Source organism: Bos grunniens, chromosome 22 (assembly GCF_055505025.1).
Source record: "Bos grunniens cultivar Pamir isolate PY7600 chromosome 22, Bosgru_T2T1.0, whole genome shotgun sequence".
NCBI lineage: Eukaryota > Metazoa > Chordata > Mammalia > Artiodactyla > Bovidae > Bos > Bos grunniens.
This window is the reverse complement of record NC_141186.1, coordinates 17,274,479-17,290,629: the sequence shown is the minus strand read 5'-3', so window position 1 is coordinate 17,290,629 and position 16,151 is coordinate 17,274,479. Positions and strand designations below refer to the sequence as shown.

At 50.8% G+C, this 16,151-nt stretch overlaps 1 protein-coding gene across 9 annotated transcripts in view; it reads left to right on the top strand.

Annotated features, from left to right (window-relative positions):
* Positions 1–16,151, top strand: part of MTMR14 (myotubularin related protein 14) — a 44,587-nt gene that overhangs the window by 13,082 nt on the left and 15,354 nt on the right. For 5 of the 9 annotated variants that reach the window (XM_086366518.1, XM_086366521.1, XM_086366519.1 and 2 more), the window contains exons 4-10: positions 2,266–2,341; positions 2,659–2,719; positions 4,189–4,311; positions 5,282–5,355; positions 9,872–9,942; positions 10,545–10,619; positions 15,325–15,391. In XM_086366518.1, the coding sequence (XP_086222644.1) occupies positions 2,266–2,341; positions 2,659–2,719; positions 4,189–4,311; positions 5,282–5,355; positions 9,872–9,942; positions 10,545–10,619; positions 15,325–15,391 (547 nt within the window). The remainder of the gene's footprint in view (positions 1–2,265; positions 2,342–2,658; positions 2,720–4,188; positions 4,312–5,281; positions 5,356–9,871; positions 9,943–10,544; positions 10,620–15,324; positions 15,392–16,151) is intronic. The other 4 variants (XM_086366520.1, XM_086366523.1, XM_086366517.1 and 1 more) reach the window with 1 other exon arrangement.

Here is a 16,151-nt window from a genome sequence, read left to right as displayed (position 1 = left end):
AGAGCTCAACAGCTCATGAGGGGATATGTGTCTGCCTGAAAAAGATTTAATAGAAATAATAGAAGAGTGAGATTTCGTGCCGCAGCTTGAATGATGGAGGGGGACATGGTAACATGTGCTGGTCAAACTCAAAACAGCCACCACCCCCCCTCACTTGTTTGCTCATGAATCAGACCTCCCCCAATACCATTGGAATCTTGAGGGTCCTCAACCCGAAAATGGACACTCCGTTGCTGCAACTCCTAATTACTGGGCTGGTCTCTTCCAAGTAGAGGATGTTATTTGAGGCTGGAAAGGGATCTGTGGATGGACTTGGAGATATAGGTAAACTCTGGCATGTACATTTTTATCCGGAGACAATTTGTCATCATCATCAGATTTGCAAAATCCTTTTGGACCCAGAGAAAGTGAAACATTCCCCCGTAGAGTGCATCGTGCTCAGGCTAGCAGGACTCTCTGCCCAAGCCCTTCTTTACAGGCTTCCAGGACAGCCCTACCTCAAATGTGTTCTGCCCCCAGCACTGGCAAAGCACCCCCCGGATTGTAGCAGGTTGCTCTTCTATCATTTGCCCCCTGTTCTAAGCTGCCAGTGATGACCTGCCAGTTCCTAGCATGCCTCTTTCCTGTAATAGCAAAACTGTTTCTTTCCCACTGTCTTACAGGTGGAGAAGGAGACGCCCTCTGGCAATATTCTACAATCTTCCAGGGACCCTCCTTATACTGCCAGGCTGCATGACCCATTCAGAAATGTCCCCCCCCACCCCCAGTTTAATCTCCCAGCCACCCTCACTGCCTCCCTCAGCCTGTAGCTAAACCCTGGGGTCACCAGATCCCAGATACCTCTTCCCATTCCCCCACCCCTCTTGGATCTCATCAAACACAGTTTATAAAGATTCAGCCTTAGAATCAGATAGTGAGAGGCTTCCCTGGCGATCTAGTGGTTAAGAATGTGCTGTGCAATGCAGCGGATGTGGGTTCATGCCTTGGTCTGGAAGTTGGAATCCCACACGCTGCAGAGCAACTGAGACCTGACACAGCCAAATAAACTTTTTCTAAAAAATTAGATAATGAAGTTCACACCTATTGCCTGGTTTCTAGAATTCTAGCTCTTGTAATGCTGCTTCAGTGATGAGCAAAGAGTAAAAGCAAAGTTAAGCACAGTTACAGTTACTACATTCCTTTAGTACGTAGGAGAGAGAAGGTAAAATTTCTTTAAAAAAAAAAAAAGCCCCCAAACATTTCTCCCTTAATTGACCCTCCTGCTCCAGGAAGGTTTCCCTTCCCTGCACTAAGCAGTTGCAGTGACAGCACAGACGCTCTGGAGGGATGTGGGCTCGGTCAGATCCCTGCTTATTCCTCACTGTGGGACCTCAGGCCCTACTTCATCTCCCTGCACCCATTGCTCTTTTCATCTGTGAAGCAGCAGCAGTGCCTGCCCCCAGCCACACTTCCCTTAAGGGCTTGTGAAAACCCAGTGGAAAGGTGTGTTTGTGTTTCACTCACATGCTGACATACACATGTGATAATCGCCAGGTCTTAACCCAAGTAAGACCACTTGTATGTGACAACCACTGAGTCTACTCATTACCATTAGTGACACTCTGGTGCCTCTCATTTGGGAGAGAGAACCCCTTGACAGAGGCTGTAGGTTAAAATCTAGGCTTGCTTCAGAGAGACTGCTGTCACAGTGGCCCTGATGCTGAGACTTTGGGCAGTGCTCATGCACCCATTTTGCTGGTCTGGAATGATCAGAAGAGTTCCAGGGCTTCCCCCTACTGTGTGCACTTCAGAAAACCACCTGACTGTTGGTCAGAGGGTACAAACTTCCAGTTGCAAGATGAATAAGGTTTGTGGGTCTAATGTACAGCGTGGTGGTTATAGTTAATAATTCTGTATTATGTACATGAAAGTTGTAGAGAGAGATGGTCTTAAATGTTTCCACCACACAAAGAAATGGTAATTATGTGACCTGATGCAGGTGTTAGCTAACTCTGTGGTGGTAATGGTTTTGCAGTATGTTAGTGGTCTTGCCTGGAGAATCCCAGGGATGGCGGGGCCTGGTGGGCTGCCGTCTATGGGGTTGCACAGAGTCGGACACAACTGAAGTGACTTAGCAGCAGCAGCAGCAGTGATACAAATCAGCATGTTGTGCACCTTAAACTTACACAATGTCATGGGTCAATTATATCTCAAGAAAGCAGGGAAAAGTAGAACCAAAAAACTCCAGAAAACCATCTGACCCTGAAAATGTGGTTTCTCTCCCAGCACATTTGCAGGTCAGCCACACTGGCTGGATGGGGGGAGCTGTATGGACGCACTGGCTACAACTATATTTTCTCAGGTGAGCACTGAGCTGCAGCCTCTGTGACTAAGAACAGGACCCCAGTCATGGAGAACAGTTACCCATGGCCACAGCGGTGGTGGTGATTATGGGGGTGGGCAGCAACCTGGGGTGGGGGGGCAGGGGTGTCTAGAGCCCCTCCTCTCATCACCTGAGAAGATGCTTGTGGTGAGAAGAATGCCAGGCACGTGGGGCATCCGGTCCTGGGAAAGGGAGGAGCATGGTCCTTGGGGTGGAACCAGGGGTAGACTGGTCAAGCAGCCCTTGCATGGAGCCCCTGCCATGCCCCAAGTGCTGACCACAGGTTCCTCCCACAGGGGGTGCAGACGACGCCTGGGCAGATGCAGAAGATCTCACGGAGGAGGACTGTGCTCTTCGGTCAGTGCCAGGCAGTTATGGGTCTGGGCTTGGGTGAGGGGCAGGTATCTGACCAGTGGTGGCCATTTTCTACTGATGGCCGTGACATCATCAGTGGTCCAGGTGAATGGATTGGCTTCCTTCGTCCACATCCCTGAAACAGTTGTTGAAGTCCACCCCATAGCCTCACCCGCAGCTGACTTGATGAACTGCCTGAGCAGTCTGTCTTTATCCGGGCTGCTCACAAGGACCCCAGGGAGAGTGCCCCAGTCCTGGGGTTCCTGGCACTGCAGGCCCAAGACGTGGTGCAGACATCTGTGTATCTTCAAGCCCCATAGTTTCCAGGATGTTGATGTCCAGCCTACCAGGTGATGCCGGACACACCTGGCCTGAGGACTGGTCAACACATCGGAGATGCAGGCACCAGAAGTTCCGCAGCTGTGTGATTAGTGCCGTAAGGGAGTACAACACAGAGGAGTGCTTTAGGTCCCCTGAAAGGGATGGAGGGGGCTGGCTCCCACTCTTCCTACCTCCTTTCTAAATACTTTTTAGAAAATGACAGTAATGGTACTTTGGAAAAGCTCCTTTGCATGGTCTGTGCCGCATGGAAAGTCTTTAACTGGTGTCAGGCATCTCTGGAATGCACATCAGCACCCTAGTCATATCAGCTGCCCAAAATCACAGCACGGAGCTTGAAAAGGCATCTCGCTGTGCCCAGCTTCTGCCTGCTGGTTCCACGAGCAGCAGCTCTGGCTTGCACACAGGAATGTTTGGCTCTTGCCCCGAGATCAGACGACCTCTGCTCCAGCCAGGCCGTCTTCCACACTGCGCACTGTTCTTGGCGAGGCATCTGCTGGGTTCAGCAAAGCAGTGGGCATTAAAAAAATAAATTAACGGTGACTGTTTATTTGTTCTCCTTTTGCCTTTATCTGTATGACTGATCAGAAAGCAGCCTGGGGATTAGGAAAATCTCATCTTTCTCTTTGCTTCAAGGCCTTCTAAGGAGAGGGAATTCACTTGCTAGTATTTCACAATTAGTTGATAAAATAGCTCTAAAAAGTCCATCTCCCAGTGAGAATTCCAATCTGTTACATTTTGAGCAAGTCATATGGCTAAAAGTGGTCATAAATGGGGAAGAGGGAGGAGGGTAGAGAGAGAGAAACTCTAATGGAAGCTCAGAGACTTGATCAGCCACCAGCCCGCTGCTTTTTAGAACTCTGAGATGATCTTGAGTCTTCTGGCTTAATGTCAAGCCGCACCAGAAAGCCCTTTCCTGCCCCTGCTGCATATTGCTTCTCTTTGAAATGTGTCCCAGAGAGCAGGATAATCTCTTGGAAAGTCACCTTCCCTCACCTTCACTGGGACTGCTGTCCCGTCTGGCCCTCCCAGCCTCCCTCTCCTGGAGAAGGGAAACAGAAGTGCTCCTGTAGCACCTAGACTTCCGGGAATGGACACTCAGTGGAGTTTCTCCCTCTGGCTGTCTGTTTCAGAAGTTCCGACACGCATCTCTTTGATAAGGTCAGAGGCTATGACATCAAGCTGCTCCGGTACCTGTCAGTCAAGTACATCTGTGACCTGATGGTGGAGAACAAGAAGGTGAAGTTTGGCATGAAGTGAGTGCAGGGCACCCCCCTCCAAGTGGGTGGAGGCCATGTGTTCACAGGCTCGTGGGCTCGGGGATGGGGCAAAGCAGTCACCAGGGCGCACTGGGTGCCAGGCCTTGAGCATCCTCTCCATATATCCTCACACAGCCCTCCCTGTGAGGAGGTTCTTGTATCCCCCTCGTGCAGGGGAGAAACAAGCCAGAGAGGTTAAGTCAGTTGCTCAGGGTGGTCCAGTAGGCACTGAGAGAGCCGCCAATGTCTCATGTGTACTCTGCTGTCGCTCCGCCATCTCTGGTGGATTAGCATCTCTTTTAAAGTGGATCCAAAAAAACAGGGTGGATCCAGAAAATCAGTATTCACTCAATTTTTATATCCTGTATGGACCAAGTATTCACAGGACAAAGAAAAATGAGAAAAAATGGAGCCTGGGTTGGGGTGATGAATTTGGGGAATTTTCCCAAAGTGTAGCTTGTTAATTTTTTTTATAATACTGACCTTTAATTATGCCATGTTTGTCTTAGAAAATAAGCCACACTTATAAGTTACAGCTCAGCTGTCTGTAGGTCCCCCTGCCCCTCTGTCATCTGTCAGAGTAGACCTCTGTCTCTCAGATGCTGCTGGGGAGCATCCTCAGCCGATGCTGGAGAAGACAGTGGAGAGGAGAGTCTCCCTCGGGGCCCCTCCTGAATGGTGTCTCTGCTTCCTTCATCTGGGAGGCTTATAAGGATTGTGGTTCTGTGGCTTTAGGTCCCATCACAAGTGCTGTGGTATCAGGGAGAGTCAGCGCTCTCACCTGGTGACTTCGGGTAGGTGGCAGAGAGGTCCCATTCTTAATTGCTCAAAGTAAGCCTGACTGAAGGGCCTCATCCCAACTCAGAGGGGTTTCTGTAGCAGAAGGCTTATCCGAGCTGTGGTGACGCTTGTGGGGAACGGCGTGCGTGGGTTCTGATGCCGTAACACGTTGTGTCCTGTCTTGTAGTGTCACCTCCTCTGAGAAGGTGGACAAAGCCCAGCGCTATGCCGACTTCACTCTCCTCTCCATCCCGTATCCAGGTAGGGGCTCCTTCCAGGGTCCAGTCAGGGGACAGGCTTCCCAGGACTGGGGCTCCGAAGGCCACCTGCAGGCCCTGGCCACTTAGGTGCTCATGTGCCCTGGAGCTCCCCGGGAGCATACACTGTCGCTCAGTGTAGGACAGTGTGGTTCCCGGTCCGTGGCTCTCAGCTCAGGGTAGGACACTGTCCTGGCAGGGGTTTGCCCTGGGAGGGGCCCAGGGATGGAGTCTGGACTCACATGCACCGTGCTGCGCCCTTGAGCGAGTTCCTTCACCATGCCAGTCCCAGGTTTTTTCAAGCATCATGGAAGTCGGTGAGGCTTAGCTCAGGGTCTTGTCGGTTTAGGTGAAGTCAGGTTGATCAGCGTGCTCTGTGCCCCTAACTTGCTGTTCTTGGGGTCAGCTGCCAGTCGTGCCCTGCTGGCTGTTACTGTGGTGACGTAAGCACTCTGTCCTCAGTTGCACGTGGTTGGTGGCCTCGCCACGTTGCAGAGCGATGTGGTGAGCACGCAGTTGGCTACATGTGTCTCTGGCACAGACTCTATGCAGTCTGTAGCCAGGGCAGTGTTCTGTGCACTGCATGGGTCCATTGGTAGCATTGTAGCCGTCTAGCAACACCTGCTTGTTCAGGGAGGTATGAGAGCCCTAATCTCAGTGCCAGACTTTGTGAACAGATGGCAAAAAGTGAGCTCGTCCTTAAAACCTCTCTCCTGCTCCGCAACACTAGCCCTGCCTTCAGTCCTGTGCTGGATCTTGTCTCTTCATCTTGGAGCCATGGGGCCAATGGCAAGAGCAGACTGGTGACCCCAGGTTGCTGTTGAGCCATGAGGCCTTCTCTTTAGAAGCTCAGGTTCATCTGGTGCCTGGTGGGCAGAGGGTATCATCATTGTGAGCCGGTGGCACCTGAACTACGACCCCCGGTGGCCTGGCTGTCTCACTTTGGCCTCCATCAGGGACTCTCCTTTCTAATCTCTGCCTGCTCAGCATTTGGTGGTTTATAGGGCTGGGCGTGCATCTCAGCCGCAGCACCATGTCCTTGAACAAGTCCCCTAACCCTTCCGAGGATAAATGAGGATAACACTGTTTATTTCTGGGTGATGTGCCAGGTCCAGCCCTGACAGGTGCTCACTGTCACTGGGCCAAGTGATGGGTGCGTGGGAGGAAAGGCTTGTTTTGGCCAGATGCTGAACCGTTACAGTGATGCCTGGGCTCAGCAACATCAGAGCTGTCAAGAAGATGTCCCACCTGGGGGTCTGCATGAGGGCTTCCATAGTGTAGTTTTCAGTTTGGTTTTCAGACCAGGCTCCCCACTCTCAGGGGATGCTTTGGGGTCTGCAGACTGAAGTACTCTGCCTAATGGGAGAGCTCTGTATTGGCTGAGGACCCAGGTGTCAGCTTTCTGTATTAGTATTCGGGTTCTCAATAGGATTTGGTTTACAAAAATTGTTTTGTGCCAGAACAGTGGCACAATATCCTTTCTGCTGTCATTGGGCAACTTGTTATAAGACTCCTGAAACTAACACCGTTTGACCCAGTTATTCATTAGGCTGTAATCCAGCCAGCCTGGGCCTGCAGATGTTCATCATGTGAGTTTTATTTTTTTGGCCACACAGCATGTTATTTCCCCAAGCAGATTGAACCCGTGCCCCTGCATTGGAAGGCAGAGTCTTAACCACTGGACCACCAAGGGAGGTCCTTCATCACGTCCATTTATACCCAGCCAAACATGGGTAATATTTTCATTAATCAGAATAAGGATTACGTAAATAACGGCACAGCCACCCATAGTATTGTAGAATGAGATATTACACAGTCATAGAAAAATGCTTAAGGTGCTAATAATAAGCACAATACAAAATGAAATAGTAAAATCTCAAGTGTGTGAGAGGAAAAGTGCTTATACAAAGGATAAGAAAGAAATATGCCAAAATGGTAAGATGATACTATCTATCTCTGAATTTTTTTCCCTGTTCTTCCTAGAATATCATGGACTGGATCTGATAGTCGTGTGTGTGTTGAGGGGAGAGTAAGGGGGGGTGGGTAATCAATAAAAATTCAGAAGCCTGGGGTGGAGGAGATGCCATGTGAGGGCACAGGAGAAGCAGCTTTTACTTCCTGTGCTTATGTTCTTGAATTTCTTCACCTGCCTGTATTACTTCATAACAAAATTAACATTAGCCAGACCAAGTCCTAAAATGCACTCTGCTGCCATTTCGGGAGTCTCCGTTGAGCCCTCTGATGAGTTTGAAGCCCAGACAGGAACTGTGGTGGTATCAGTTCTCTGTCAGACTAACTTAGGCTTCGACTGGCCCTTGAAAATGAGAAGTGTTCTGGGAGCGCTTCCCTCAGGCCCCAAAATAGAGGGGGCTGAAAACTCCCCAGCACAAGTCTAATTTGTTTCCTTCTCAAGTGAGTGCCTGCTCTCACTTCACTTTTGGTGCCATCCCTTTGCCTCTCAACAGGCTCAGAAGCCCGTTGAGGTAATGAATGTCAGGCCTTGCCCTGGGTATCAAGGTTGTTTTAATTCCCTCCATTTTTCACAGTCTATTGCTTCTGTATCACACGCTGCTCAGAGCTGGGCCTGGAGCCTGCGGTGTTGATTGGAGTGCTTGAGTCTGAGAAAGCAGAGCACTTCACAGGAGCTCTGAGGAATAATTGGTGTCTCTTCTAAACCTGGGCTGATAAGCTCAGGGCCTCTGTCTGATATTTATATTTCTTCTTTCTCCCAGTGAGGCACCTAGGAATAGGCTGAAGTGTTAGGGCCGAGTATTGTGTCCTGACTTCCCGTCTACAGAGGGGCCTGGGGACTTAGAGTGAAGGAGGGCAGAGGTGGGTGGATAAGAGCCACGTCTCCAGGACACAGGGGCTCAGTCTCTAGACTTTCCCCCACCAGAGGAACCTTTCCTTTGTTCCCAGGAGTGACCTCAGGCTGAGCGTGGCCCGAGGAGCTAGAGAGTCCCATGGGAATGTTGATGGCCTGTGGCTACCTTGACAGAATTCAGGCAGTTGTTCTGTTGTCTTTGGGGACTTCCGCAGTCTTGGACCTGTGGCCAAAGGCTTGTGTCCTTCAGAGTTTGTGTTGGCTCTGGCAGAGGACCTGAGAGGAATGTAGGAAGCTCTCCGCCAACCCCCCGGCCCTGGCCGTCCTGGCCGTGTGGTGAGGGCAGGCCTCGTTCCGCCTGGATCGAGCTGCAGGGCTGCGCTGGGTCTCTTGCTTCGGCTTCAGCAGGAAGGTGGCACCGGTATGCTGTCTCCTGAGGGCCGTCAGTGCTCTGCCAGCTGTTTTCTGTGTATTATTTCATCTCGTCCTTAACCACTTGACAAATGAGAAAGTCAAGGCTGAGAGACGTTCACTTGTTCACGGTCACAGAGCTGAGCTAAAGGCTGAGGTTTGAGGCTGGGAACGTTGGCAGGGCCCTTTTCACTCGTTTTCCCTTGGTTCCTGAGGTCTTACCTTGGTGGTGTTTCTTACAGCGTTTCACTTGTCGAGATGGGCGTGTGTCTGGAGCACCTGTCCCGTTCACTGCCCACGGTCCTTTCCTGCATGTTACAGTGCTCAGTCCTCACTGAAAGCCTGTGGGGCTGCTATAGGCAGACCTCGTTTTACTGCTCTTTGATTTATTACTCTTTACATTTTACATCTTTTATAAATTGGATGTTTGTGGGAACCCTGCATCAAGTCTGTTGGTACCATTTTTCCAACATTTGTTTACTTGATGTCTCTGTGTCCCATTTTGATAGCTTTCATAGTACTTCAAAATTTTTCATCATTACTACACTTGTTATGGTAATGTGTGATCAGCAATCTTTGACTTAACTGTTCCAACTCATTGTAGGCTTAGATTTTGGTCAGCAATTTTAAGGAATAAAGCTTTTTTTTTTGGCCACACCACGTGCCTTGTAGGTTCTTGGTTCCCCAACCAGGTGTTGAACCGGGCCCACAGCAGTACTCTTGAGCCTTAGCCACTGAACCTCCAGGAAATTCCCTCAAGTATTTTTTATATTTAAGATATATTGGTTTTTTAAGACATCATGTAATCTCACATTTAATAAACTGTAATATAGTATAAGCCTGACTTTAATATGTACTGGGAAACCAAAAGATTTGCATGGCTTGCGTTATTGCAGTATTTGCTTTATTGGAGTAGTAGCAGGGTGATCTTATGTGACTGGATAAGTTGCTGAGAACGTGCTGCCAGGGTTCAAATTGTACGTCACGCTTTTGTTCTCTGATTGTTGGCACTTCAGGGGCATATAGAACAGAGGAACCTGAAATGAAAGGAGAGGTGACCAGCAACCAGTGAGCACAGATGGGGAGAGAGAGAGGCGTGCAGGCAGGCGGTACCTCATCAGGAAGGGTCGTGACTAGAAACCGGAGGAGCGCTGGAGGTGCCTGCCCGCCCAGTCCAGTCCCCACTCGTGTCAGCTGGTGGCCACTTTCGTCCTCCAGCGCCCAGGGGCGTCTCAGGACACTGGGCCAGGAAGAGCGGTGGTGTAACTCTGCCCTTCTTTTCCAGGCTGTGAATTTTTCAAGGAATATAAGGATCGGGATTACATGGCTGAAGGGCTCATTTTTAACTGGAAGCAGGTATGAACAGTACCACTTGTCAGCTTGGGTCTTCTGTTCCTTTGTGAAGGGAAACCAGCTAGAAAATTTTGAGGGGAAAACAGCTACCCTTTTCGTTTCTTTTCTCTTCCCTGAATGAGTCTCATTTTTTTCCTCTCCCTCTTCTCATTAGGTATACATGTTTAAACTCTTATCACATACTGTTTTCTCTCCCCCTTTTAGTTTCTCCCTTTCTTTAAAAAAGTTTTCAGGGACGAGGTAGGAGAAATGCTTTGTCTTTGCTCCACCACCTCCTGTGGGAAGAAGGGGCAGCCTTCTGGTCCTCCCCAGTGGGTGGGAGCAGCCCAGGAGCTGCTGGAGGCTGAATCTAATCCATCACCTCCGTCTCAGCAGCAAACACTCAAATGGCCAATTGAAAAACTCCACTTGGCAACAATATCTGGTCCCTTTGATTTTTTAAGCTTTCCCTCTCAGGGTGGCACAGGCATCTGGCTCAGAGAAGGCGAGCACTGTCAGGGGGACACCCTGCCTGCCCATGATAGCCGCAACTTCAGGGCCTCCGCCTGTCACCATAGCGTCTCCTGGTGGCCAGCCTGTGTCTCACAGTGTCTTTCTGTCCCCAGGACTACGTCGATGCCCCTCTGAGCATCCCTGACTTCCTGACTTGCTCTCTGAATATTGACTGGAGCCAGTATCAGGTGAGGGGACCCCTGGTGCCCAACCCACAAGCCCCTCAGGCAGAGGTCTGAAGGCCTGGCTCGCCTCCAACCTCTGACAGCCTAGGAAAGGAGGAGCTGCTAGTCTCTCTGACTCTCCTGATTTGCTCTTGGCCCAGAAAGTCAAAGCTTTCTGAACATGACTCACTGAAAGATTTGCATCCACCAGGGGGTTCTGTTTCCAGAGGAGGACTGCGTGGAGTTTGCTTTTCCGGCTCTGGGACTTAGTGACTTTTTTCATTTTACCTTTTAAATGCATGTTCCATCAGAGGAAGTGCAGCGCTCCCTGACCTAATTTTCTCATAGAGACCTGAAAATTATTTCCATTGTACATCTCTCTTGTTACTGTCTGCCGTGGAAGGGGCGCCAGTCTTACTGGATGAACCCATCTGTCTACCACGTCTGGCCCACACTGTACAAGCCCGTGGCCCATTAACAGTCTCCTTGCCACCTGCTTCAGCCAGGACAGGGAGCCTCATTCTGCCCACTGCCTTCCCCACACCTATTCCCTCTGCCTGGCTGGCCCCCCCTGCCCCAGGCTCCTTTTGTCTGGCTGACACCCTGCCTTCAGGGTTTGGCTTGAGTGTCCATTCTAAGAAGACTTGCCTGATGTGCCTCCTGTCCCCATCCCTGGGAAGTTGGATGCTTGTGTTACATTCCCATTAATCCCTGGGCGTTGTCTTTCTTGGAGTTTTCCACTGAGCTCTAGTTACTGATTTATAATTGAGCTGCTTCCCCATCTTCTGTAGACTGAACACCAGGAGGATGGGGAACCATGGCTTGTGCATCCTAGAACTGAAAATGGCCTGGAGCCAGAAGGCTGAGCCACTGAATACCTAGAAAACATCCTGCTTCCGTCCTCTTTTCATCTGCCCCTGGGTCTGGACAGTTCCCATTCAGCCTTGAGATCTCCCTCTCCCAGAGGCCCAGCACCCTCTGTTACGCAGCTCTGTGTTCCAGTATCACCTTGGACTTTGTTATCCTAGTAGCAGAGGGTCTGTAAAGGCAGAGGCCATGCTTACCCTGTTTTTTTCTTGTACGTGTGCCCCCGGACACAAGGCAGATGCTACATAACTATTGGCATGAGCCAGTTATAGGGGTTTTGGGTCTTCTCTGTGTAGGTGTTTTTGCAAGAGAGGGGACTTAAGAACGAGAGCTGATAGGTTGTTTGTTGTGTCCCAGAAAGGTGGAACAGGCTGAGGAGCCTTGTTCCCTACTGTCAGGCCCCAGTCTGTCCCCAGACAGGTGGCACAGCCAGAGAAAGCGGCAGGCCTCCTCCTGAATCTGTTGTGTGCAGAGCCCTCAAGTAGGCTCCACCCAGCCACCACCGCTCTCTCTGCTGGACCGTTCTTTGCCCTTGTGCATACAGATCTGAGAACCACTTCCTCACCAAATTCCCTATAACTGTACATCAATGCTGTCAACTATGTTGATAGTATTGATGCTGCCAAGGAAGTCTGTCTCTTTGGGAAGGATCCCTTGTGTGTGAGGAGTTGTGTTTAGTGGATAGAGGCCCTGGGTGTGAGCTCCTTCGGCTGTTCTCATGGGGCTCTGTGACCTTGAGCAAGTGACCTCACTTCCCTCTGAAAGCAGAATTGACAGCACCTGTTTCAGAGTTGTGGTGAGGTTCAGATACGATCACTGCATGAAAGTGTCCTGTTAACGGAAATGCCGGACCAACTTAGTGATGATTGCGGGGGAGTCCTGGCTTACTAACTTGGGAGTGAGCACTCATAAAGCCCCGGGCACGAGGGTAGGGGGCAGGGCCTCCCCCAGCTCTGCCTGCTCTCTGGTGTTGCTCAGCCAGTTGGCCTCACTGCGCTTTGCTGTCCTCTTCCTCAGCCAGGTATGAGCTTGGTCCTTTCAGCCCCTGCACTGACTCTTCAGCTCCCAGGCCCGTCCACCCATCACCACTCCCTTCACCCTCTGCCGGGTCACCCAGGCCTGGGGCTCTGGGCCAGGCCTCACTTGGCGATCCACATCTACAGTCTTTCCCAAGTGTCCAGTCATGTGCACACCTGAAAGTCAAGCTGCCCAAAATGGAATTGTCAAAACCCACAGCACCCCCAGGCCTTCCACCATTTACCCAGATGCTCAAACTCAGAATGTTGGGGATGGAGGCTCTTATCCCTCACTTGATGGCTAGTTCCCGTCAGTTCTCTAAGTCTCTGCCCCAGGGATTTTCTCCAGTCCTTCCTGCTTCCGTCTCATGTCACTGGCCTAATACAGGCTACCATCATCTAAGGGCTGAGAGTGGGGCCACACTGAGGGGCAGCCAACTGGAAGTAAGGAACCTAAGCATGTGAACAGGGCCTGGCAGAGAGCAGTACTTAGGTAACAGGCCAAGATTGTCATTGTCACTCCATCCTTCCACATTCCATCTGACTTTTCCTGTTATCCTCAGAAGTCCAAGGACCCTCACATGGCTCGAGCTCATTCTGGTGACTCATTGGCTGTGCCCTCCCTCTCCTCCAGCCACCCTGGCCGTCTTCCCTAGAGAAGATGCTCTGCAACTTTGCACGTGCTGTTCTCTATGCCAGAAACACTGGTTGCTTCCCTTAAACCCTTTTCTCACATGCATGTCACCATCTCTTAAAAGCCTTACCTAATGGTCCCCGAGGATCAGGCTAGGCTCATCTCCCCTTACATGGTTCCACAGCATCTTACAGGGCTTCTTTTAGTCAGCACGCCTGCAGCAGTTCACTTTGCCTTCCGTTCCCTGCAGCCGCGAGAGCTTGGGTTGTTCACTGCTGTGTGTTCACTGCTGTGTCCCAGGGCCAGGCCCACAGTGGTGTTCACTGCAGTGTTCCCAGCGCGCAAGGAGCAGTGCTGCCCTCTGAGTAGCCGAATGGAATCCCCTAGAGCTCTGCTCTTTGATTCTGTGCCCAAAGACCCCTTCCAGTGGCTGCTTCTCCTCACACAGATCCCTGACCATGAACAGGCAGTGAGGGAACTTTCCAAAGGGTACCTCCTAGTCCCTAAGCACTAAGCCTTATAGATGCAGAGCCCTCATTGGACTTGATCTAGGAGAAGAGACAACACATAATTGTCATCTGCGTAGAAAGAGTATTGGCCAGTGGCTACAGAAGAAGACTGTATGTAGATAATGGGGCTGGGCCTTTGAAGGATGAGTAAGAATTTGCCGGCCAGGGGAGACTACTCCAGGCATACAAATGTAAGCCAGATATGTAGTACTTGGCTCTGCACCCGGAGGCTTTTTCACGGCACACATGGGGTGAATCAGAAATGAGTGTAGATTTTCATGCATTTCCAGGGTCCTCTTCACATTCTGTACTCTCCTTAGACATTCGTTTCCTCACTCTCGTATCTGAGGAAATAGACATCACAGTGTAGCGTGTGACTGACCACAGGCCTGGGTCCAGACCCCAGCGCAGCTTAGCTGTGTGACCTCGGGCTTCCGCCAACCCAGTGCTCCCCAGGCTGTGGTTCCTGCCCCCCCCCCCCAGGTGCCATGGCCAGTAGCGTCTGCTGCCGCTTCCTGGTCATTCGTGTCCCCTTCAAACAGCTGCTGTGGTTGGGGGGCCCAGCAGGCTCATCCTTGGTGGCCCCCTGCCCTCTCCTGGCTGCCGCAGCCCTCCCCCAACCCGTCCAACCACTCTGCGCATCTGCTGCGAGTCTCCTGCTTCTCCTGCTCTTTCTCCCCTGGGACTCACAATGAGGAGGAAATCTGTGGACAGTGGTGTATCTGACACGTTGAACCAGACAAGCAGAGAGACCCCCAAGCTGCCATGGGTAATAACTTTATTAATGTGGTGCTGTAGCAGCTTTCTCTGGAGCCACTGAAAGTGGGTCAGGACTCTCCAGGGTCTGTGGGAGGGTCAGGTAAATGAGCCTGTTTTAAATTCCTGGGAAAACCATTCCAATTACAGGTGCTGTGTTCACCCTCCCTGTGGGAGCACTCTTGCTGGCATTCACCACGGCCTCTCTGCACAGTCCAGACACTGAGAAGCAGTTGTGTTGAGAGACTGTCCCCAGCTCGGTGGGGCGGGGGCCACAGAACTGGGTCAGGCCCCTCCGTGGAGTTCCAGACTCCAAAGTGGGCTGTTTCTCAGAGTGTCTAGTTTAGCCCTTTTGCTTGGGCTAGAACAGAGGTTCCGATCTCTAAGAAGCTTTTGCTTATTTTTTTATCTCCTACCTCATGGATCTCCTGTTTTAAAAGTTTTGTCTGCCAGACTGCATTTGTTATTCATCGAAAGACAGTATAGTGAGTAGCAGTAAAGAAGCGATTGATGAGAAGGTTGATATTTTCCTTAGTTTCTCTGATACAACGGCAGATGAAGTAGCTCTTGCTGTTTGATGACAATGGCCACAGGCTTGAGGTTCTTTGTTGACTTCTGTTAACTCCCTGGACAGCTGTGCTTGGAGCCCAGGACACACAGGAGGTTAATATCCAGCTGTTGCTAGTGGGTGTGGGGGTGTGGGGGTGTGGGTTGCCCGGGCCTCTGCATGGCTCCCCTTCCTAGCTCTCACTTCGGGTGAGAGCGCACCCGGGTGGGCGGTGGGCCCGTGGGAAAGGGTGCAGGGACATGTGGGGAGTGAAGTCACAGAGAATCTGGGGTACTTTTTGCCCCAAAATAACTTATTGGTCTTTTATTTTTTAAATATTGTATAAATTCCCATTATGAGTTAAATACCTATTCCTGGAATCCTTTTTCTTTTCCAACAGAGTTGGGACCTGGTGCAACAAACACAAAACTACCTGAAACTGCTGCTTTCCATAATTAACAATGACGGTGAGTCCGCCTCGGCCTGCCTCAAGCCAGTGGATGTTCGGGGTGTTCCCAGGTCTTGACAGCACCTGTGTGTGATTATTGGAGCCTTTTGCTCTATGGGAGAAGGATATGGGGATTCGCTCATCATTGGCGGATTTATTCCATGTTCTCAAAACCCTAGAAAACAAAATTATGAACTTCCTACAATCTGAAGCACACACAGGGTGTTCCTACACTGGCTCAGCTGGCCTTTGAGCTTTGAACCTCAGCCTTTTGTGTGGGGCTGCAGTGGCCTCTTCCGGTTCAGAAAGTTGAGAGAAAGTCAGCCTTGGCTTCTTCTTGGTCACACACATGCCCATGGCAGGCCTCTTCTCTGGATGGTGCTCCAGCTGGTTTGACTTTTGGTTGAATAAGCCCATGACGCGCAGTGTCCTGGGGCAGTCTGACTCTGATTGCTCCTTATCAGTTAGGACTTGTGTGAGGTTGCACTTGCTTGAACAATATAACCAAGAAGGCCCAAGAGCAGAGCCAGGAGACAAATAGCGGAAACTGTCTCTCCTTGTCTCATATCCACTGTTTAGTTAGCTCAAAACCGGCAGTCATTTCAGACTTGTCTCCTGCCACCTTAAATCCTCCAGAAGAGAGACACAGTCTCTGTCCCAGAGCTCACACTCATTGTCTCCATTTGGGTCAAGTGCCCATCCTTAAACTGTGGCGGGCTGGGTGGGACATCCCCTGCCTGCCCCTGGAGCTAGACTGTGGTTCTGGGGTAGCCTGGATC